General features: G+C 41.7%; 1 protein-coding gene across 2 annotated transcripts in view; it reads right to left on the reverse strand.

Moving 5' to 3' along the window:
- Positions 1-5,684: 5,684 nt before the first annotated feature.
- IGBP1 (immunoglobulin binding protein 1) overlaps positions 5,685-24,434 on the reverse strand; it is a 28,674-nt gene continuing 9,924 nt past the window's right edge. For both annotated transcript variants that reach the window (XM_055338445.1, XM_055338444.1), the window contains 4 exons: positions 23,204-23,399; positions 21,102-21,181; positions 20,230-20,342; positions 5,685-6,158 (listed from right to left, as the gene is read on the reverse strand). In XM_055338445.1, the coding sequence (XP_055194420.1) occupies positions 6,013-6,158; positions 20,230-20,342; positions 21,102-21,181; positions 23,204-23,399 (535 nt within the window). In that variant the 3' untranslated portion in view covers positions 5,685-6,012. The remainder of the gene's footprint in view (positions 6,159-20,229; positions 20,343-21,101; positions 21,182-23,203; positions 23,400-24,434) is intronic.

The following is a 24,434-nucleotide window of genomic DNA, read 5'->3' on the forward strand; positions in this document are numbered from 1 at the left end:
AATAAATACATACATGAAATCTTTTTTTAAAATGTCATTAAAATTATTGTAAGGCAGACTCTGTAGTATACCATACGTTAAGCTGTAAAAACAGACCTCTCCATTGAATGCACTTTGTAAAAATGTGGTCTTTTCAGTGATAGGATGAAAGGATGTCTGAGAGAGAAATGATTGCAGCTTTAAGGTGAAGAGATTCTGGGTTGTCTTTTATGTAAAGTTGTTTGAATATGAAAAGAGAGAGGCTGGATTGTTGTGAATCTGCCTGATGAAGAAGTGTGATTCATGCTGGGACTCATTCAATCAGTAACTCATTCCACAAACACTGAATGCTTGCTTTGTCAGGAGGAAAGAGCCGGAAACAATGCCGAGCTGCTCAGGTTGAGCACTAAGCAGACTCTGGGGACCTAGGAAGCTCTGAGACAGTGACACAGGTGGGGAGTGTGATGAGTTCATTTCAAGACTGTTGAGTTTGAGTTGTGTGTGTGCATGAAGAGGACCTGTGTAGTGGATGGTAGGATCTAGGTCTGGGTGCTGAGCGGAAAGGTCAGAGCTAGTGCTGGCCATCAGGGTCCCTGAAGTTAGGGAAGCCAGAGCTCACCCAGGGAGGTGAGCAGGTAAGGAGAAGATAGGTTACATAAAGTAGCGAGAGGTCATTCTGCAGATCTCTCAATCTCTCTGAGCCAGGGCCAAGAGCACAAGCAGGGGGAGCAAGAGAGGGGGAAGCAGGCTAACCCTGACCAGGGAGCCTGACACGGGGCTCGATCCCAGGACCCCGGGATCATGACCTGAGCCAAAGGCAGGCACTTAACAGACTGAGCCACCCAGGCACCTGCCTCATGCATTCATCACCTGGGTCTGGTTTTAGTTGTCTAGGAAGGCCTTGGACCAAGGGGGTCTTCAACTGGCTTAAAAATATATAGGGGCCCCTAAGTAAGAGGCTGGGGTAGAGGGTTTAAATGATTAAAGATCAGGAGAGGAGCACCTGGGTGGCTCAGTCAGTTACGTGTCTGACTCTTGATTTTGTCTCAGGTCATGATCTTGCAGTCTTGAGATAGAGCCCTGAGTTGGGCTCCGTGCTGGGCACAGAACCTGCTGGAGATTCTCTCTCTACCTCTCCTTCTGCCCCTCCTCTTTCTAATAAGTAAATCTTTAAATTTTAAAACAGCAAAAACAGATTAATGATCAGCAAGGACTGGAGGGGGAGAGCAGGTAGGCCTGGCACTGGGAGCAGGAATGTTCCCCTGCAGGTTGAGGGATGTGGGGGCCCCAGGAAGGGGAGGGGAGGGGAGGTTAGGTGTCTGAGTAGGGGTTTCCCTCTAATGAGCAGACCTCTGATGTGCCCTTGGAGGGCCTGTTGGGCAAAACTGATGGAATTGTTGCTCAGAACTTAGAGAAGGGGGAGGGGTTATTCCCAGAGCCGTGTGCCACTGGGGTGTTATTGCCACCTTCATATGTCCCCTGGGCTCTGCGCTTCCCAGGGAGGCACTGCAGTGGACTGGAAGAATGTGTGACCTTTGGAGTCTGGTCGACCTGGAATCCAGGCCTAGCTGTACCACTTAGGGCTGAGTGATTTTTGGGAAATCACATCTCTGAGCCTCAGTTTCCTCATTTCTAAATCGAGGTTATAATAACATCTTATTTGGGCTGTTGTTCTGAGGACTAGAAAGAAGGTATATCTCCTAGCATATAGCATAGCATAGTAGCTATTATTTGTGATTCGTGATACCACATAGGAGGAGGCTAGCCGCAGTGACTGCTGAGTTGTACTCTATCTTTGAGGGACTTATTGCCAGTTAGGACAAGAAGCTGAAATCGAAGACTTTGTTCACCATGCTGTCACACACATTTGGCAAAGGCGGCCTGGCCAGCAGATCTGTAAAAACTGGTTCTCAGTTTCCACTGCACATAACCATTCTCTCCTTGGCTGGTCAATTTAGCACACAAAGAAAAGCATTTCACAAACCCTCTTGCTGGTGGTGATATATGGACAATAGATTGAGAAAGCGTTAGAGAGGCAGGGGTTAAAAGAGAGTTGTGAAACTTTGGATTAAAAAAAATGCATCCCCTCCTCTGTCCCCCTCCCTCACCAGCAGCCTCTGGCTCTCATTCCTTGCTCTTGTGCCATGTTTTATAACTGTTCCAAGTGTGGTTACAGATTTGATTTCATTTGCTCCTTACCTGGGCCTGTCAGGTTAAGTAGGGCAGAGGCTGCCTGCATCTGGAAGGGGCACAGAGTTGGGATTAGAACCCACATCTCCTTGTTATGGCATAGGAGCAAACTGTGTGTCAGGTTAAGCTGTACCTTCAATGAATGGGTTAAAAACAGACTGTGAGGAAACAACATGCAGGTGTCCAGGAGCTGTTTTGGCAAGGAGACAATGGCAACAATACTATCTTGCTGTAGAGCATCCAACAGAAATGGATGGCCATGTGTCTTGTGCTGATGAGCAAGCTGGAGGCCCAGAGTGAGCAGAGGAGGACCGTGGGGTTCAGGTGATAAAGGTGGATTTAGTTGCCATAGTTTCCCCCTTTGCAGGTTGTTTTATTTTTTATTATTATTTTTAAAAGATTTTATTTGAGAGAGAGACAGCATGAGCGGCTGGTGGGGGGAGGCAGAGAGAGAGGGAGAAACAGGCTCCTCACTGAGCAGAGAGCCCCACAGACTTGATTCCAGGACCCTGGGGTTAATGACCTGAGCTGAAGGCAGATGCTTAACCCACTGAACCACCCAGGTGCCCCTGCAAGTTGTTTTAAATGACAGAAGTGACCAGGGTGGCCTGGAGTCACTCTGCTCTGCTCTGCTTGGAGTGGCTCAGGACTCTTGACACCAACCTCTGGGGCCTGCAATCAGCTCATTCAGTCCCCTGCCCTCACAGGGATGCTGGGAGGGACAAGAGTGGAAGCAACAAATCACTGAGGAACTGCACGAAAAGATGGTGCTCAGCATTCACCTTTTTTAAAAGATTTTATTTATTTATGAGAGAGAGAGAGAGAGAGAGGCAGAGACACAGGCAGAGGGAGAAGCAGTCAGGGAGCCCCACATGTGGGCCTGGATCCCGGGTCTCCAGGATCATGCCCTGGGCTGAGGGTGGCGCTAAACCGCTGAGCCATGCGGGCTGCCCAGCGTTCACCTTTTAAAAATCCAACTGGCCACCAAGGGACCGCTATTGAGGGCAAACATTTTGGTCACACTGATAGGTTTGCACCTTCTTTCTACTTATCAGCTGCGTGACTGCACCATTTTTCCTGAGCCCGCTTCCTCCTTCATCAAATGAAGATATCATCTCACGCCTGACAGGTTGTTAGGATGAAAGAAGCAGCATATGCAAAAGGTTTACTAGCTGGTGAATGCTTCCGGGAGCCCACCAAACCCAGCTCTCTCTAGGACCCTGAAAGACCCAGCCACAGCGGGAGTAGAGAAGGTGGTTCTTTTTTCAGGCTGGCTGTACTCGGGAGGAAGATGGAGGAAGATGGGCCCGCTCACCGCCTCTGTCTTCCTACTGCCCCTCACCCCCCAGTTGAGGGGGGATCCTGGCGGGGGAGCTGGCATAACCTTTTCTTTGGTGAGTCAGCCTAGAAGGAATTTCTAGAGCTCCAATGATGTATAAGTGGTGCTTTGGGTTTGCCGTTTTAAAAGCTGCTCCCTCTGGATCAGAGCTTTTCTTTTTTTTTAAGATTTATTTATTCATGAGAGACGCAGAGAGAGGGAGAGGCAGAGACACAGGCAGAGGGAGAAGTGGGCTCCATGCAGGGAACCCGACGTAGGACTCGATCCCAGGTCTCCAGGATCAGGCCCCGGGCTGAAGGCAGTGCTAAACCGCTGAGCCACCCGGGCTGCCCTGGATCAGCAGCTTTAAGACACAAACCAGCACCAGCGACTGGGAAGCAAAAGGAAATTGAAGGAAGCACGGCTTACTAGTAGGAACTTGAAGTCAGCTTCTCGGGGCCTTTGTTCTCTCTTCTGTCAAACGGGGACGGCACTACCTATTTCACAGGGTCATTGCATTCCTAGTTGCGTGGGAGTGCTGGGTTGGGCGCCCTGGACCTGTCTGTTTCCATTCCCTTCTTGGTGAACAGACTGTAATCACAGAGCTCCAATGGAAGGCACTTCTTCCTCGGCTGCTCGTCTTTTCTAATGGCTGTCACTATTGAACAACTCCCTGCTACAACTGAGGCAACAGGAGCAGTTCAAAGAAATTGTATCGCCGGAGATCACACAGGTTGCAATTTGTAAAGCCAGGATTCAAACTCTCCTTGTCTAGTTTACCTCTTAGGTATCAGAATGTGTGAGGGGGCTTAATTAAGTTGGATCTTCTGGAAGGCCTGTCTTTAAATAGACTCAGACCAAGGGGGTAACCCCAACCTGACCCATTTTGAGAATGAACTCCGAGTGGAGTTTCAAGGGCAGGAAATAGGCCATCGCTACAGGAAACCTCGCAGTAATTGGGAGAGAGCTAAAAATGAACGCTTGCTTCCCCAGGCCTTGGGGAAACTTAAAATGTGCTCTACCAGTTTCCGGAGTTTTCTGTTGTGAAGGTGAGGTGAGTCCTTTATTAAACTGTATACAAATATATTACTGATATTACTGGTAGTCTTCTGTCCTCTCTCACTAAACTCGACCTCTTACTCATCGCCCCACAGCCCTCCACTCACACCCCTCACCCCATAAACAAGAGGGACTTCAGTCTCCTATTCAAACCTAAGCTAGACTGAAGAAGCTAAAATAGGAAGGCTGAGTCATCTTCCTCTTAAAAGCAAACCTAAGGAGCGCCTGGGTGGCTCGGTTGGGCATCTGTCTAACTTTGGCTTAGGTCATGATCTCGGGGTCCTGAGATCAAGCCCCACAACAGGGGGTCTGCTTGTCCCTCTCCCCCTGCTCCCCACTCCACTTGTTCTGTCTTGCTCTCAAATAAAATCTTAAAAAAAACCCCAAACCTGTGTGCCTGTCACATAGAACAAAAGAATGTTTTCTACACAGATCATGTTTCAACACATGGCTGCTGTTTTAAGGAATCAACCCAAGAGCTGAGGACTTCTGCCAGAGAGTAGGTACCTTTCCATGTCATCTGTGCCACCCTCCTCACTCTGCACCCAGTTATGGGCATGGCTGCAAACATGTACTAACAGCAAAGTGACTGCCATGGCACATTTACCACTACAGACCATGCCAGGTATCGTGCAGCATAGGCAAGCAGGGTCAGAATGGTCTTAGGATAGCCCAGTTAAGAGCTGGACTACAGCCTGAGCTGCTCTTCACCCTAAGGGCTAAGGCAAATAGTCCCAGGAGAGTCAAGGTCCTAGCCCCAGTTGCACACACAAGGATGACTCTCACACAGCACCTTACCTATTTCTCTCATTTCTCCTGGCCAAGGCAGACCAAGGAGAGAGGATTCTTAACGGTTCATTCATTTGCAGCTCTATTTTCCGAAATTAGTGCTGTGTGGCAGGAAGAGTCCTGGCTTTCGCACCTGTCCCTTATAAAGCAGAGTGTTAGGTCATTCCACAGTGCTAGGGCAGGAAGGAGAAAGCAAGCTCCAGCTCCTCTGGGCAGCTCGGATGTTGGGAAATTTACTGCCCACATCAAAGAGAGATGACAGGGATCTCCCTGTAAGCTTGAGGGGACCCACAGCTGACCCCCTCCCCCTCAAAAACAAAGCAGCTGATACCCAAATTTCTGCACAGGGTCATGTAATAGAAGGGACTTTTATTATATTTTTAAGATAATTCATACAGCCATTGATTATACAGAGCCACTTCTCAGTACTTTTTTCTTTCCACTTAAGAAATTGGAATATGCCATGATGAGGAGGAGAATGCCAAAACAAGATTGCTGGCTCATCACCTAGGGTACAAATACACACTTAATTGCTTGACACTTTATTGAACGCAAAGCAAGATTAAGCATCTTTGCCCTCGTTGTACACAGCTGAAGCAGGAGCCCAGGGAAGACTGCACAGCTTTCCTTGGCAGGGAAGATGTGAGCCCCTGTAGTCCCATCTTGTTGTGGGAAGATTAACCCATGTTCTGTCGGTTGCCGTAGCCACGAGGATGGGTGTCCTTCCAGTCATCCCACTCCCGAGCTCTGTGGAGCATTTGCTCATCATCCTCGTCCTCCTTTTGTTCCTGATCTTCCTGTTGCTGGGTACCTCTTTTGAGCTCTGCCACAGTGGAAAAATGAGAAAGCAAGGGTGAGAAATGGAAGGACTGTCAGGGGCCTCAGCTCCATTCTGAACAGAGCTGCAAAAAAGGAGAACAAGGAAGACAGGTAGCTACCTACCCTGGGGGCCCGAAGAGTCATGGAGAGTACTTACATTGTTAAATACCTGATGTGTTAAATAACAGTTAAGAAATGATGCTCTGAGTGATTTTCACAAGAAGGCAAGAACATAAAAGTTGAATTCACAGAATGAATTTCTGAAAGATTTCCCCCTAAAAAGGCCAAATACCAACTCTTGTATGTGCGTGTACACACACACACCAAAAACACCAACTGCCCAACAGAACCTACATCAGGCCAAAAAGGCTCAAGTAAAGAAATATTTAATGATTTGTGGTATGTCAGGAAGGAGGGACTGCAGGTGACTTTTCTCCTCCATCCAGTTCCTTTATTAGTTATTCACTTCTGTGTGTGTGTGTCAAACTAAATCACAGGGCAGTTGAACCTACCAGAAAAGAATATCTGTGCTATTTGACACTGGTTTAGAACAGGGTCTGAAGTCCAAATGGCACTTGTTATGCCATGTACACCCAAAAGAAATTAAAACAACTGCTACATCCCTCTTCTGCATTAATTTTGTATTTCCCTTTGCGAGGTAAAGGAGCATTTTCCTGGCTACCCGGAATGTATCTTTTTACAGTATTCTTTCTGCGTGATCTTTTTGTACATTTAAGGATATTTTGATTACATTAAATAAGACTGCTGATTTTGCTACTTTTTTTAAGGGGTCTTCAAGTACGTAAAAACCATACATTATAGGTAGAGGAAAAGTGTTCCTTGATTTTGCATCTGCCCTCTCACACCCAAGCTGTAAACAGTTGACATATTTTGTCTTAAAAGACTTGGTTCAATATATGCTTGTTTTAAAACCTGTATCATCAAACTCTCTCTTTAGATTGAAAATGCTGTTGAATATGACACTTTTGAGGAGAGAGTGTGCTCAGAACGTGGACCGGATACGTAGGCCAACCATGCTAAGCATACCATAAATTTTCTAATTTTACACCTAAAACAAGGAGATGAGGTCACTAAAAAATAAAAATACATATGTAAGACTTAATGTACTCTTGCTTTGTCAAGCTGTTTGCTGTACTTTCTGAGATCATAATGTTACGCTAACTCTGAAAAGTGATGTAATCTGGTAGCAATGCATTAGTTCAAATAAAGGCATTTACATAAAAAAAATCTCATTACTATGATGAAAAATGAAATGCACAGGATCTGAGCTCTTCCAACAGCTTACTAACCTTTTTTTTAAAAACATTTATGGTAAAATAAAAGATACTGGAAATCACACAAAAATATATATAAGTTTTTATGAGGCTAGATGTCTGTAGTCTCCATTTGGGCCAAGAAATAGAGCTTCTGTACCTATACCAAAAGCTTCTCCAAACATTTTCCAAATCAGAACTCCTCCCTTCCCCTCCCAAAAGGCAACCATTATGCCAACTTTTATAGTAGTAACTTCCTGAAGTTTATTGTAGCTTTAGGACCCAAGTGCACATCCCTAGATGCCAGAGATGTCCATTTATACCTTTTTTTACTTGATGATTTTTAATAGAGTTGTGAAACCATCACCAATGAAAAACAATTTCCATTACCCCAAAGACACATCCTTGTGCCCACATACTGCTGATTCCCATTCCTTCCATCCCCCTAGCCCCTGGCTGCCAGCAAGCTACCTTCTGTCTCTCAAAGATGTGCCAGTTTTGGAAATTTCCTATTAATGGCATCAAACAATATATGGTCTTTGGGTCTGACTTCTTTCACTTAGCATAAAGTTTTTATTTTTTTAAGGATTTTATTTTTATTTATTTTTTAAAAAGATTTTATTGAGAGAGAGAGAGAGAGAGAGAGAGAGACAGAGACAGAGACACAAGCAGGAGGAGAAACAGGCTCCATGCAGGAAGCCAGACGTGGGACTCGATCCCGGGTCTCTGGGATCATGCCCCGGACCGAAGGTGGCGCTAAACTGCTGAGCCACTAGGGCTGCCCAGGATTTTATTTATTCATGAGACACAGAAGGCAGAGGGAGCCCGATGTGGGACGTGATCTCGGAACTCCAGGATCATGCCCTGAGCTGAAGGCAGGCACTCAACCGCTGAGACACTCAGGTGTCCCTAGCATAAAGTTTTTAAGGCTAGTCTTCCTCATTTAAAAATATTTTAGTATCTTCTTAACCTACAGGCTTCAATTCCATCCCTTTCTTCCAAGTTCTCTATTGAAGGAATTAGAGCATTTGACATGTAGAGTTTCCCCAAATCTGGATCTTGCTGACTGCATAGTCATGCTGCTGTTTCAATAGGGTCTTCTGTATTTCTGCAGACTGGCAAGTGGATACAGAGGCCTGATCTGACTCAGGGCTGATCCCTTTGGCATGACTCTAGCTGGTGCTGTGCTCCCTCGTCAGGTGTATGAGTAACATCTGTGTCCCAGGTGCTGTTAGCAGCTTTTGATGCTTGATGGCTGGATTCATGGATTTTCTGGGGGTTTCAAAATGTTGATACTCCTAATTTTAACATTTATTTTTTATTGACTAGAATGCTTTTCTAAAGAGAGGCTTCCCCTCAACCACTCCTATGTAGTTACCCAGGGGGAAAAAAATACAAGATCAATGCTTGATTCTTTCACTTTATTTACCACTTACTAAGGTAATCAATGGGTTCCTTGTTCTCTGAAACTGAACAATTTTTGTTTTTAAATATGACTTATGGATTTTTTTTATTTATTTATGATAGTCACACAGAGAGAGAGAGAGAGAGTGAGAGAGGCAGAGACACAGGCAGAGGGAGAAGCAGGCTCCATGCACCGGGAGCCCGATGTGGGATTCGATCCCGGGTCTCCAGGATCGCGCCCTGGGCCAAAGGCAGGCGCCAAACCGCTGCGCCACCCAGGGATCCCTGACTTATGGATTTAAATGTATCTGATGAGTTTTAACCAACCATAAGGATTTCTAAAAAAATATGTAAATAAGCTTTTACATTTTAGAATAGTTTTAAATTTATAGAAAAATTGAATAGTATGAATTTCCCTTCTATCTGTACCCAGTTTCACCTATTGTGAGCATCTTCTACTACTTTTTCCTTGAGATTTTACCTAACGTCCTTTTTGGCTCCAGGATCCCATCCAGAATGCCACATTATATCTGGTGCCCTGTCTCTTATCTCTTTAGTCTCCTCTTGGCTGTGACAATTTCTCAGATATTCCTTGTTTTTGAGGACCTGGGCAGTTTGGGTGAGTACTGATCAGGTATTTTTATAGGATATCCCTCAATTTAGGGTTGCCTGATGTTCTCTCAAAATTAGACCAGGGTTATGGGTTTTGGAAGAGTTATCACAAAGGCTGAAGTGCCCTTCTCATCACATCCAATCGAGGCAACATACCGTCAACATCACTTCTCAATGCTGATGTTAACCTAGATCATCCTACTAAGATAGTGTTTTTAAGGTTCCCAATGGTGATGTTACTCCCCCTGCCCCCTTCCACTTCCATACTGTTGTCTTTAGAAGTCACTGAACAGCCCACACTTGAAGCATGAGGAGTTATGCTCCAAGTCCTTGAGTCAAGAGTATATTCACAAATTATTGAGAAGTTTTTCTGTAGGGGAGCTTTGTCTCTCCTTGTCCATGTATTTATTTGATCATTTATCTCTTTCACTATAGACCCATGGATGTTTGATTTTTTTGTATTGTAATCCAATACTGTTATTTTCCTTTTGAAATTCTTCCAGTTTTGGCCAGCAAGAATTCTTTCAGCTGGCCTGTGTCTCATTAACATACTTAAATTGTGGGGTTTTTTTTAAAGGTTTAATTTATTGATTCATGAGACACACACAGACACAGGCAGAGAGAGAAGCAGGCTCCCTGCGGGGAGCTCGATGAGGGAATTGATCCCAGGGTCCCGGGATTACTCCCTGAGCAGAAGGCAGACGCTCAACCACTAAGCCACCCAGGCATCCTTTATAAGATTATTTATTTATTGAGTGTTTCTTTATTTTCTAGTACAAAAGATGCTTTAGGCTCATCTTGTATACTCTCTGCCCCAGCCTAAAAGCAGCCATTTCCCTAAGTGGCCTTTTTTTTTGTTTTTTGTTTTTCTTTTTTTTGGGGGGGAATGATATTAGAAACCCAGATGTAGCCTCTGGCTGTGCTCATTGCTATTGCCTATTACCCTTTTTAAAGTCACAATGTCTCTGGCCAGTGGAGACATTTTCAAATAGCTTCTGAGTCCTATTGATATGACCCTAGTTAGCTTTGAAAACGTCTTCCCTGTCTCTGTAACAAGATGTTCCTAGTTCATCTTGTCCATTTCCTGCCCCAGACTTGGAATTAGCTATTTCTTTAAGGCATCCTGGTTTCTTTTAATGGGAATGGTCTTTCAAGACCACAAGCTGTGTGTGTGTTTACTTTTCAATAAAATTTCTCTAAATAAATAAATAAATAAATAAATAAATAAATAAATAAATAAAATTTCTCATGAGTTCCTATTCAGCACTACAGGTTTATTTCTAACTTAAACGTTTTTGAAATTACATCTGTATTTTTCCACACTAAAAGTCTTACTTCTCAAAGACAGGATAGGATTAGAGTAATAATTATGTATATTATCTCACATTACACACAGCCTTGGAATAACACTAACAGTTCCACCAATATAATGACTGAGATCAGTTTTTTTCCTTACATACGCTTTCCCCAATTTGCCATTTTCAAAAATAGTTGTACTGTATCTCCAGTATCTGAGCACCAAGGCATATAAACATTACATACTCTGCTCTCTCCCTTTTTATCCCACTTAGTTTTAGTTCTACAAGTGACTATAGTGCTCACCACCAGTTGATGTCCTTCTCATCATTTTGGTTGTCTGTAGCTCATTCTCTAGCAAATTCCTTAGGAGGGGATCGTGGGAACAATATTTCCTGAGCTCCTGTATGTTGATAAATGTCTGTACCCTTTATACTTAACAGCTCGTTTTACCGGATATAATATTCTTGGCTCACATTCCTCCCCCTGAGTATCTTAAATATGTTACTCTCCATTTTATTCTGGCACAAAGCATTGATGTTACAAAAGTTGGAGGATGATGTAGAATTTTCTTTCCTTTATAAATCATCTACTGTTTTTGCCGAAATGTCAAAGTATTTTTTCCCACTTCTTTAAAGTCTAGTAATTTTATTACAATGTGTCTTGTGGTTGGTCTCAAGTACACGGTGTGCTTTATCAAAGTAAATTTTTTTTTAATTCCAGGAAAGTTTCCTTAACACTAGCTTTTAGCATTTATTCTTTTTCCTTGCTTTGGTTTTCTTCTGCAGATAATCCTGTTATCTGTAAATCAGATATTCTTTGCTATCTTTTAGTACTTGACACTTTTTCTCGAGTTGTGTTTTTTATTTAAAAGTTTCCTTTAAAAAATTTTTTTTTAAAGTGTGATACCAGGGTCCGGAGGATCGAGTACTGCATTGGGCTCCCTACAGGGAGCCTGCTTCTCCCTCAGCCTATGTCTCTGCCTCCCTCTCTGTGTCTCTCATGAATAAATAAACAAAATCTTGTAAAAAATTTAAAAAACAAAAAAAGTTTCCTTTTTTACCTTAGCAAGGCTTTTTGTTTTGTTCACCAATTCTTGTTTTCTTCTGGTTTAGTTTTTACTTCTGAAATAATTCTTATTTCTCACAAGTTGTCACCACATTTCTGTTTTATGAATCCTGCTTTATATTGTTTGTCCATGTCTTAAACAGTTTTCTTAATGCCTTCCAACTAATTTTGAACTATATATTTTTTAGCAATGAACATATTAACTTCATCAAAAATTTTTTTAATTTTTAATTTTTTTAACTTCATCAAATTTTTAAAAACAGTATATATATTTTAGATTTATTGGTTTTTGAGTGTAACTTTCTGGAAAGTTTTTGATTCTCCCCTTTCCCCCCTTTATAATAATTTTGTGTGGGATGTAACCTTGATAATTTTACATTAAGTTTTTTCACAGCTTGAGATATATTTCACATACCATAAAATCCACCCATTTAAAGTGTACAGTTCAGTGGTTTAGTATATTCAGAGATGTGCAACCATCACTGCCATCTGTTGTTCATTCTTATGCACTGTAGGTTTTCCTGAACTTTTAGAAAGTATGGTTCAGGGTGGCTCTTCAAACTTCAAAGAGGCTCCCCTTTCTGCTTTTATGTCTGTTAAAGAAATACGATGACTTGCTTCATTGGAGTTCTTGGCTCTGGTCCTCTCTCCCACTTTTATTTGAATCTTCTCTTTCCTTCTTATTTATGGTCCCTGTTCTACTCAATTTCAATTCCATTCTCAGCATATTCTCCTCAGTGTGGGACCCTGTCCTGGAAGCAAGATCTGGTGGGTCCTTTTCAAGAGTTCTTTAAAGATTAGACTTATCCATCTCTTTCAGACTCTGACCACAGGGTTCCCTGAACTCAGTTTTTGTTGGAGGGCAAAACCCCTCCCATTTCAACTGCTGTCCTTAAATTGGTACTGCCACACTTTTAAGGGAATACCTGTTTGCTGTTTTGGAATTCTGCTGGTTTGTCAGTTCTCTCAGATGGTCTGTCAACACTTTCTGCTTTCTCCTACACAGATGCCAATCACTTGTTGATCTTGTGGATATGAGTGACTTGCTCTTATTTGTTTTTATTTTGAAGTTCAGGGGGATACGCGGTCACCTAGTTTGTTGAAAAAGGTTGCCCAGATTTTTTTCTTTTGTGTTATTACTGAAACATACATGTAAACGTATACATAAACGTGGCACAGCTCAATGAATTTCCACATCTGAACACATCCATGTAATCAGCACTCAAATCAGATGCAAAACACTAACTCCACAGAAGTCCCCTTCAAGTCCAATTCCATTCATGATCCCCCACTAAAGGTGAACACTATACCGGCCTTTTAAAAAAAATTATTTATTTATTCATGAAAGACACAGAGTGAGAGGCAGAGGGAGAAGCAGGCCCCATGCAGGGAGCCTGATGTAGGACTCGATCCTCAGACTCAGGGATCACGCCCTGAGCCAAAGGCAGATGCTCAACCGCTGAGCCACCCAGGCGTCCCACTATACCAGCATATACAAGTTTCACCTGTTTGGGCACTTCCTATGAATGGAATCGTATAGTGCATGTTCTGTTGTGTCTGGCTTTTCTCACTCATAATTAGGTTTGCAAAATTCTATCTTTGCCACTGATAGCTCAAGAACTAGAGGTAGTTCAACCTTACTGCTAAATAGTATTTAATCTGTGAACACACCAAAACTACTTTATCTATTCTATCCTATATAGGCATCTGAGTAGCGTCCAGTTTGGGTTATTACAGATAATGCTGCTTTGGACATTCTTGTATAAGCCTTCTGTAGACAAATGGTCTCATTACTTTTAGGTATAAACCTAGGAATGAAACTACCAGGTCAGGAGGGTACACATATGTGCAACTTTTGTGCATCACCACCACCACCATCCCAGGATTCTCTACATCTTTATTGCTTCCTTTATTCAATTTACTTTGGGTTTATTTTGTTTCCCCCAACTTCTTAAAATAGAATCTTAGGCAATTAATTTTACCTTTCTCTTCTTCCTAATAGAAGTATTGAATATTATACATATAAGTATTGGAAATTATACATTTCCCTGTCAGCACGGCTTTAGTTGTATGCCACAAATTTTAATATACTTTGTCATTCAGTTAAAAATATTTTCTCATTTTGTGATTTCTTTTTTGACCCATGAGTTACTTACAAGCATGTTGTTTAATTTAAAAATATTTGAAGACTTCCTAGGTATGTTGTTGATTGCTAATTTAATTCCATTGTGGCCAGAAAACATATTTAGCATGATTTCAATCTTGCAAACTTATTGAGACTTATTTGATGGCTCAGAATATCATCTCTCTTGGTGAATGTGCCATGTGCATTTGAAAAAAGGTATAATTTCCGGTTGTTGGATACATTGTTCTATAACTGTAAAAGAGGTTAAGGTGGCGGCTAGTTAGTATTGTCCAGATAATCCATACCCTTATTGATTTTCTGTCTAGTAATGCTTTCTTAGTGAAAGAGAAGTATCAAACTTTCCAACTGTGCTTGTAGATTTGTCTGTTTCTTCATTTAAGTCTGTCAGTTTTTAATTCATATAATTTAAAGCTTGTTATTAGATACAGACATGTTTATCACTGCTAAGTCTTCCAGATAAACTGCTCCTTTTGTTGGTATGAAATGCCCTTGTTTATATCCAGTAACACCTTCTGTCTTGAAGTCTACTTTATCTGATGTTATTATAGCTACTACAGCTTTCTTATGCTTACTGTCAGCATGGTATATCCTTTTTCATCTTTTTACTTTCAACCAATCTGTGCTTTTATATTTAAAATGCATCTCTTGTAGACAGCATACAGCTGAGTCTGAAATCAATCTCTGATTTCTAATTTGAAGGTTTATTCCTCTTACATTTAGGATAATTACTGTTATGATTGGAATGGGATCTACCATTTTGCTATTGGTTTTCTGTTCACTTTATCTGTTTTGTTTGTTTTGTTTTGTTTTGTTTTGTTTTTGCCTCATCATTCTTGGTTGCTTTCTTCTTATTTTCACTATTGACTATAAAGCTTTGTCTCTTTGCATTAGTTTTAAAAATAGACTATTTTTTCAAATGGTTTTAGGTTCACAGTAAAACTGAATGGAAATTACACAGTGCTGCCATACACTCCCTGCCCCCACAGATGCATAGCTTCCCCCACTATCAACATCTTGTACCAGAGTAGTACATTTCTTACAATCAACAAACTGACACATCAGTATTGTCCAAAGTCCAGTTTACAACAGGGTTCTTGGTATTGTACATTCTATGGGTTTGGAAAAATGTACATAATGACATGTATCCACTATTATGCTCTCATACAGAAGAGTTTCATTGCCCTAAAAATCCTCCGTGCTCCACCTATCTGCCCCTTCTCCAACCTCTGGCAATTACTGATCTGTTTATGGTCTCTCCAGTTTTGTGGTTTCCAGAAAGTCCTATAGTTGTAATCATGGAGCATGTACCCTTCCCGGACCAGCTTCTTTCACTTAGTAATATGTATTTAAGGCTTTCCTGTGTCTTTTTGTGGCTTGATAGCCCCCCCTTTTTAATAAAAGCAATGAATACTATACTATGGTCTGGATGTACCATGCTTTATCCATTCAACCTACTGAGGACATCTTGGTTGCTTCCAAGTTTTGGCAATTATGAATAAAGCTACCATAACCACTTGTGTGCAGGTTTTTGTACACTCACTTTTCAGCTTATTTGGGTAAATGTCAAGAGCAGGACTGATGGATCTTATGATAAGAGTATGTTTAGCTTTGTAAGAAACTGTCTTCCAGAGTGGCTGTACCACCTGGCATCCCGATCAGCAGGGAGTGTGAGTCCCTGCTGCTCCATATATGTGCCAGCCTCTGGTATTGTCGGTGTTGGATTCCAGCCATTCTTATATGACATATGATGTTGGGCTTCTTTTCCATATGCTTATTTGCCCTCTATATATCTTCTTTGGTGAGATGTCCATTCAGGTCTTCTGCCTATCTTTCAATTGAGGGGTACTTGTTTCCTTAAGTTGAGTTTTAAGAATTCTTTGTATGTTTTGGGTAAGAGTCATTTATCAGATGTGTTCTTTGCAAATATTTTCTGCTAGCCTGTGGCTTGTCTTCTCATTCTCTTGATACATTTTTAAAATATTTTATTTATTTATATAATGTTATTTGGAGAGGGAGAGTGAGTTGGGGGGAGGGGGGAGGGAGAGAGAGAGAGAGAGAGCAAGAGAGCGAGAGTGCATCCCAAGCGGACTTCATGATGAGTGTGAGCCCAATGCAGGCCTTGATCTAATGACCTGGAAATCATGACCTGAGCTGAAATCAAGAGTTGGATGCTCAACCGAGCCACCCAGGTGCCCCTTGATGCATTATTTTTTAAGTGGTTGCTCTAGGTAATACAATATTCCCTCCTAACTTTCCAGTCTACTTAGAATTAATTTTGAACCATGTGGGAGGCAGCCTCAAAGATGGACCCCAACTATCTCAGCCTCCTGGTATTCATGCTTTTACAGAGTACCCCTTCCCACACCACATGACCAACAGAATATGGCAGAAGTCATGGTATGTCATTTCCAATGTTAGGTTCTAAAAGATAACCAAGGCTTCTATGCTGATCATTCTCACTCCAATCATTCACTTGGGTGAAAGGAAGCTCCTAGCTGTGTGCAGTCCCATGGAGAGACCCACAAGGAGAGGCCTCCTGTCAATAGCCACATGAATGAGCCAATGAGCTGGAAGCAGATCCTCCAGCTTGCAGAAGACTGCTGCCCCTACTCAGAATCACCCAGTTAAGTTGATCCTGGATTCCTTGCCCTCAGAAAATACGTGAGACAATAAATGTTTATTATTTTAAGTTGCTAAATTTTGGAGTAATTTGTTACAAAGCAATAGATATTATGCACTACTTTATATAAAACAAAATAATCTCACAAAAATGGTTCCATCTAGTCTGTCTTTTTTGCTATAGCTATCATGTATTACATCTACATATATTATAATCTCCACTGGACGATATTATAATTTTTGCCTTAAGAAGCCTTATGTAGTTTTGAAAAGGTGGGAGGGAGATAGTCTTTTGTATTTACCCATGTAATCACCATTTCTGCTGCTCCTCATTTCTGGATTATCCAGGTTTCCATCTGGCATTGTTCCCTTCGGCCTAAAGAACTTCCTTCAGAATTCCCATAATGCCAGTTTCAGGGTGAAGACTTCCTTCCGCTTTATCTAAAATGTCCTCATTATGACTTTGTTTTTATGGGTATTTCCACTGGGTATAAAATTCTGGGGTGACAGGTCTTCCCCACCCCCAACACTTATTTAGGTGTTTGTTCCACTGTCTCTGGCTCCCACTGTTTCTTTCTTTTTTTTTTATTTATGATAGTCACAGAGAGAGAGAGAGAGGCAGAGACACAGGCAGAGGGAGAAGCAGGCTCCATGCACCGGGAGCCCGACGTGGGATTCGATCCCGGGTCTCCAGGATCGCGCCCTGGGCCAAAGGCAGGCGCTAAACCGCTGCGCCACCCAGGGATCCCTTTTTTAATTTTTTTTTTTTATTTGCTCCCACTGTTTCTAATGGTAAGTCAGAACAACTCATACCATTGTTTTTCTAAATGTAATGTGTACTTTATTCCTAGATGCTTTTAAGATTTTCTCTTTTCCTTTGGTTTTCAACAGTCTGACTATGATGTGCTTATATGTGGTGTTCTTTCTATTTAACTTGCATGGGGCTTGATTAGATTTCTGAAGCTGTATATTTGTGTTTCACTGATTTAGGGAACATTTCAGCCATAGTTTCTTCAATTTTTTTTTCTGGCCCCTTCTCTCTCCCCCTTTCTACTAGTATTTTAATTGTACATACATACGATAGACCTTTTTACCTTGTTCCACAGGTCATAGAGGCTCTGTTTACTTTTTTTCCAATTGTTTTTGTTTCTCAGACTAATTTGTACTCATCCATCTTCGAGTTAAATGATACCTTCTTCTTTCACTGCCAATTTGCAGTTAACCTCATCCAATGGTTTCCAAACTTGAGATATTGTATTTTTCAGTTTCAGAATTTTTCGTGTATAGTTCCTACTTTGCTATTTTTTCCTTTTTTTCTTCTTTTGTGCATGAAAATAGAATCTTTATTTTTAGTTATTACCCACCAATAAGAGAAAGTGAGGTTCACAGTTTTAATTCTTGACTCAAAGTGAATGAGGAGGCAAATTTACATCCAACAGATACGACTAATGGGCCAACTTTTTCAAGTTCAGACTATCTTGAAAGCCTGCAACACACCAGATATTGCTGTATTCTCTAGTGACAGAATGCCAGCAATGGCTGACACTACTACATAGAACTTGTGAAGTGTTTTTAATAGGAGGTATTGTCTAACTGTTGCTAAAAATTAAGAGGTTTATAAACATGTTACATGTCCAGAAACAAGGTACTTGAAAGTCTACCCACAATGATTTAAGAATGTGTATGTTGTAATCTCAGAAAGGGTCAATAGTTCATATGGACTAAAATAATACTTGCCTCTGGGTAGCAGGTATGTTTATAAATATAAAATTATATTAGACATTACCTGCTGAGATTTCTTATTTTTTCATTCATAACAAGCATATTTTCCCCTCTGCTCTTGAGCATGCAAATAAGTTGCTTTAAAGTCCTTCTCTGTGAATTTCAACATATGTGTCATCTGGGATTGGTCTCCATTGACTGCTTTTCCTCTTGAGTATAAGTCACATTTTCCTATTTTTCTTTCCCCCATATATAGAGTAGTTAGGGTGAAATCCTAGACTTTGTGAATGTTATGTTGCAGACATTCTGAATTGTTTCATTCCTCTATAGGTACTGATGTTTATTTTTTTAAGGTTTGTTTATTTATTCATGAGAAACACAGAGAGAGGCAGAGACATAGGCAGAGGGAGAAGCAGGATCCATATAGGGAGCCCAATGCTGGACTTGATCCCAACACCTTGGGATCAGGGCCTGAGCCAAAGTCAGATGCTCAACCACTGAGCCACCCAGGCATCCCTGAGTTTTCATTTTAGCAGGTAATTCATTTGTCTAGAACCAAAATTCCAAATTCTCTTTCCTCTGCATTGGGCAGCAGCTGAATCCTCCATTTGGCTATTTTAGCCCTATCTAGGACACTTCGAGTCTATCTCAGGCATACATAGCTTAGGTGTCAGCCTGAGATTTAGGAAAGGTGTATATAGAGAATGAAGGCTCTTCCTCTGTGGTTTTTTCTTTTATGGGACACCGTCTCATTTTTCAGTTGCCAAAGTCACCCCGAACTCATTTCTCAATCAGTAACAGTGTACATTTCTATCCAAGTGTCACCTACCCCCACATCACCACAATTGCAGACTGCCAATGGGGGAGAAACCCTTTAAAATGACCACTCCTCTCTGTGCTACAGTGGAAATAGCCCTGGAATTGGGAATTTTAAGACCTTAATTCAACTCCTAGCATGGCCACTTTCTAGCTATGTAGACTTTGTGTAAGTCAGTTCTCAGACACCATTTCCTCATCCTAATATGGGGATAAGAATGTTTGCTTCATAGGGTTGTTAAGAGAATCAAATGAAATAATACACAAGATAAGGAAACAGAGGCTCAGGGGGGACTAGATGATGTCCTACCTATTAATTGGTTACCTCAGGTCTGTCCATGCTTTTTTTTTTTTAACATACCATATTGCTTCCATCTTTATAATGGCCACCCTCTCCACCTTTCCCTTCCAAAGATGCCTCCAAGTATGTACCATGATCTAATTACCAAGTTGGGCACCAGGAATACAGTTAAATCAAAGTCCCTGCCCTTGAGAAATTCCAACCATTCCCTTCTAAGTGTTGACTACCCTCCAGTCTGTGTCTGCTCTTGGTCATTCTCTAGTTCGTTTGTTCATTCAGTCATTCATTCATAAGAGAAAGAGAGAGGCAGACACATAGACAGAGGGAGAAGCAGGTTCCTCACAGGGAGCCTGATGAGGGTGGGACTCAATCGCCGAACTGGGATCATGCCCTGAGCCAAAGGCAAATGCTCAACCACTAAGCGACCCAGGTGTTCCTCTCTAGTTCCTTTGGATAGCTGTTTTATTATCTTCAGTTTGTAATTGTTATCAGTAGGAGGGACTGGCCTGATACAACCTACTCTGCCATTACCAGAAGTGGAACTGCTGTCCATGGATTTTTGCTTTTGCTATCTTGCTGCTGAGTCTGTTTTTAATGCCACGACATCTGAAAGGATTCCAAAATCATGCAGCTGCTGCATCCCCATCCTCCCAGAATCATCTGCTATTTATCTTAAAAATAAATGAAAAAAAAAAAACACTGCCTAGAATCTTTGTCCAGATTTCTGCTCCTCAGGGGCAAGAATACTTGGTCTGAATTTAATTGCTAGGGAGTAAGGAACCAATAGTATAATTACTTTCCTTCTACCCCTTCATACCTGGTGTTGTCTTGGCTACGCCCTGATCTGGTAACACTCCATATTTCTGATGCTGATCGTACCAGTCATTCACCGTCATAGATGCCAGACTTGGATAACCTGCTCCAAATACTCTGCAAGAATCACATTACATTTAGAAAACTAAACATTAATAGCACTATTAAAAAGCCTCTTTATTTTTTTATTTTTAATTTTTTTTAGCCTCTTTTCTTTAGTGACAAAACCTGTGTCTGTTTCATCCTTGTTCCCTTGTCCAGCTAGCTTCTGAGTTTTGTAAACTCCTGTGAGGATATGTAAAAAGAGGCATCCAGGAAGGTACATTAAAGTCAAGAGCTTTCATGAGAAAATAAATAGCTCAGGATCATTGCCCAGAAAGCAATCCCAGAGGCCAATGTCCCACACAAAGCAGTGATGACAATGTGGAAGGGGTATTTATAGTTAGTGGGTCTAAAAGGTACAGAGGAAGGAGCCTTTCCTGCCACCCAACAGAAAAGCATCTCAAGAGCTCAGAATTAAATCCTAAACAGGCAAATCTGTCCTTTTGAGAATTGTAGCTGAAGGCAATAATGAGAAACAATTGAAGTATGTAATTCTCCATTAGATTTCTTTCCTCTTTATGATTTATTTTTGTTGGTTTTCTTTTGAGCCTATTTTTAGGCTTGAGTTTGTGAGGGAAATGTCTGATGAAGACATATAAAAAAAAGACAAATGTATAAAGTATTAGAAAAAATACCCTTTTGATGAAAGAAAAACCACCACAGGTGAGGGTATGGCCTTTTTACAATGCCCATTCTGTCTGTTACTCATGCACTGTAACTGAGCCATAAAAGCAGGGGACCTACAAAGGCAACCCACTTTTTAGTACTACCTACTTGGCTTGGGCCACATTCCGAGTGAGAATGAAGGGTTTCATTGGAGGCCGGTCCTGATGAGATGAGTAAGAAGTTGATTCCTGGAAAGGAAATTAAGTTATCAGAAGTGCATTTGCCATTTTGACTACCCCACTATGCAAGCTCTTAAGTCTTCAGGTGCTTGACAAGCCCTGGATACAAACTTTGCTCACTCCTTATTTATCATTCTCTCAGAGACAGCAATTGAATACTATTGGTGGAGGCTGCTCATTTCTCCTAAGGAGGTCTGAGTATACTGCTGAAAAGGGAGGAGAAAGCTCTCCCAGAAATCATCTCATGAAAGGTAAAATGATTGCTCGGTTTTAAAACATTCCCCTCCAAAGAAGGAGATTCCAAAGGCTTTTTCCACGGTCCAGCTAAATCCCTTGAGCTGAATTTGAAGTCCCTTTCCTGAACAGCCAGGCCTTCAGTGCTAAAGCTGAATTATTAAGACCCTTCTAAAACCCCTTCTGATGTAACTATTCAATTGATTGTCATGAACCCCTAGGTTTTTAGAAGAGGGTATTCCTAAATGCAAGAGGGAAAGAATGGGGTAAGTAGTGTTCATATCACGGCATACGGAAATGTGTGAAGGAACCTTGGCTATCCAGGGGCATACCGAAACAAAGTATGGTCAAAGTAAAGGTGCTTACTTGGTTCTAGGTTCATCACTTTCCAGAGCCAATCCCAAAACCAAATAAGAGAGCATTAAACAACAACAAGAACAACAACAACAACAAACGGGACAGGAGAAGACCCAGAAGAGTCCAGCCTCAAAACGCCTGAAAGCCATTCATCCAGATACGCTCTCGGGGCCTTATGGCCTTAGAATTGTTTGTTCTTTGATCCTCATTAACATGAGGAACAAAGTTGATATTACCAAAAGGCCTGAGTTCCTGGGCTTAATTAGTATGGATCAAATTAGGAAGAGGTTTGTCTGGGGTACCTGGGTGGCTCAGTCAGTGAAGCATCTGCCTTTGGCTCAGGTCATGAGCCTGAGGTCCCAGGATCGAGCCCTGAATTGGGTTCCCTGTTTGGCGGGGAGTCTACTTCTCCCTCTGCCCCTCTCCCTGCTCGTGTTTGCATGTGCGCTCTCAAATAAATAAGTAAAATGAAAAGAAAAAGGAGCAGAAAAGCTTCTCTGAAGTCTTAAATAAATGCCTGTGGTGAGCTGATAAATTCAACTCAATCCATGTTTGAATCTTGCACCAAAAAATAAGTGGCAGCAGAGCCTAAACTTCTGAAGCAGCAGCTCCAAAACAGGATGATGATTTTCAAAGACAGCCAAAGCTGTGTCTCACCAGATTTTATCTATCAGTATATCTAACATTTTGTGCATGGGAAAGTACTTCTGTGTCTCATACTTGGAGGATCTAAGAATGTAAGAGTGCATCATTGTGTAAGATTAAATTCTGATTCCTCCCCCAACCTAAATACTCAATCTTTCCTTTTATCTTCTTTCTACTGTTTTCTCACTCTCCTCCAGTGTCACTCTTCTTCTCCATTCCTATCCCATTCCTCTTCTCCTTTATCATAGTCAAGGACAAATTTTAAAGGCTCACGTTCCTGTGCATTCCTTCAACAATTATTACTTCCCACAGCCAAAACCAATTTTTTAAAGGTTTGATTTATTTGACAGGGAGAGCGAGAGAGACCACGAGCCGGGGGGGGGGGGAGAGGCAGAGGTAGAAGCAGGCACCCCACTGAGCAGGGAGCCTGCCACAAGGCTTGGTCCCAGGACCCTGGGATTATGACCTGAGCCGAAGGCAGGCTCTTAACCAACTGAGCCACCCAGGCACCCCCAGCCAAAACCAATTTTTACTTCTGAGATGTCTCCTTCCCTGTGGCATGTCACGAAATTATACATGGCTATAAGTGTGTTACAGGTGAGAAAGCACTGGGGAGCACTACTGTAAGCTAGAGAGAAGGCTACCCTGATGAACCTTCAGCCTTCCTCCACTAATCTTAACAAGAACAATGATTTTATGGAGACTTAAAAGGATTTTATTTTGATTACTCTCCTGTAGGACATTCAAATCTCTGATAGTAGCTTTTTGAGCTATTTAAGCAGTGACCAGGCTTACCTCTTTTGAGGAGTCTTTTTCTCTCAGGATCTTTATCTCCTGGTCAATGCTCTCAATCTCTTCTAAGCTGATACCAATCCACCTTCGAAGGTGAAGAAGGTAATATTCACGAACACGCTCATCATCTGCTTGACCACTTTCCACAGCAGATTTCAGTGCAGACAACCTATGCTCCACCTCCTTCTTCTGTTTGTATCTGTTCCACAGAAAAGCATTACCCATGAACTTAAAAATAAAGAGGTATTCCTTCAAAGAAGGCCACATTAAGAGTTTACCTTTGCAAGTGACCAGGCAGTAAGTAAGCCGGTGTCCACTTTGGCAAAAATACCCCAGAATTCACCACCAAGGCTGCAAGTCCTCAAGATTGCCAAGACAAGGTAGGGATCAGTAGGGGCTGAGAAATAAATTCTAAAGCCAGAAAAATACAGAAGTAACCTGATCTGAGCAACCCCTCTCTCCTCATCTTTAGAGATGGAAGTCCCTCAGTAATTTTATTACATTAATCCTTACTAAGTTGGATACTTATTATCACACAATGTCCATTTGGGACCTGCCACTTCAAAGAGTCACATATTCTTAGGGGTTGTTTACCTGCCACTGACATAGGAATTCCTTGGGAAATAGCCTAAAAAAATTGGTCATTTCTTCTTCAGGGCAAAATAATCTTAGCTCTTCTGGCTCATCCTTCTACTAAGAGCATCATATTGTTTGAACCAAGGAAACACTCTCTTTTATTTTTCTCAAGTACAAGGTGCTATACTCAGTGCTTTTTGTCTATACAATCACATTTTTAAAGTAAACTTTACACCCAATATGGGACTTAAATGCATAACCCTGCGATCAAGAGACAGAGGCTCTACTGACTGAGCTGCCCCTTGACTCATCTTACTATAACTTAAAGACTCAAAGCCATCCTGCCTGGCTTTTTCAGGATGTATTCTAATACGTCATCTATCATTCATTTGGAAAGTATTTACTGAGTACCTATTGTGTAGCAGGCACTATTCTCAGTGCTGGACACACAGCAGTGGATACAAGAAAGTCCTTGCTCTCCTGAAGCTTTCGTTCTAGTGGAAGCAGACAAAAGAACAGAGATGATGAGTTGGGTGGTGGTTAAGTGCCATGAAGAAGCAAAAAGCAAGTAAAGTGGACAGAATGATGGTACAAAAGTAGAAGTGCTATTATATACGAGGTGATCAGGACGAGGTGACATTGGAGCAAAGACTTCAAT

Source organism: Nyctereutes procyonoides, unplaced genomic scaffold (assembly GCF_905146905.1).
Source record: "Nyctereutes procyonoides isolate TBG_1078 unplaced genomic scaffold, NYPRO_anot_genome, whole genome shotgun sequence".
Taxonomy (NCBI): Eukaryota; Metazoa; Chordata; class Mammalia; order Carnivora; family Canidae; genus Nyctereutes; species Nyctereutes procyonoides.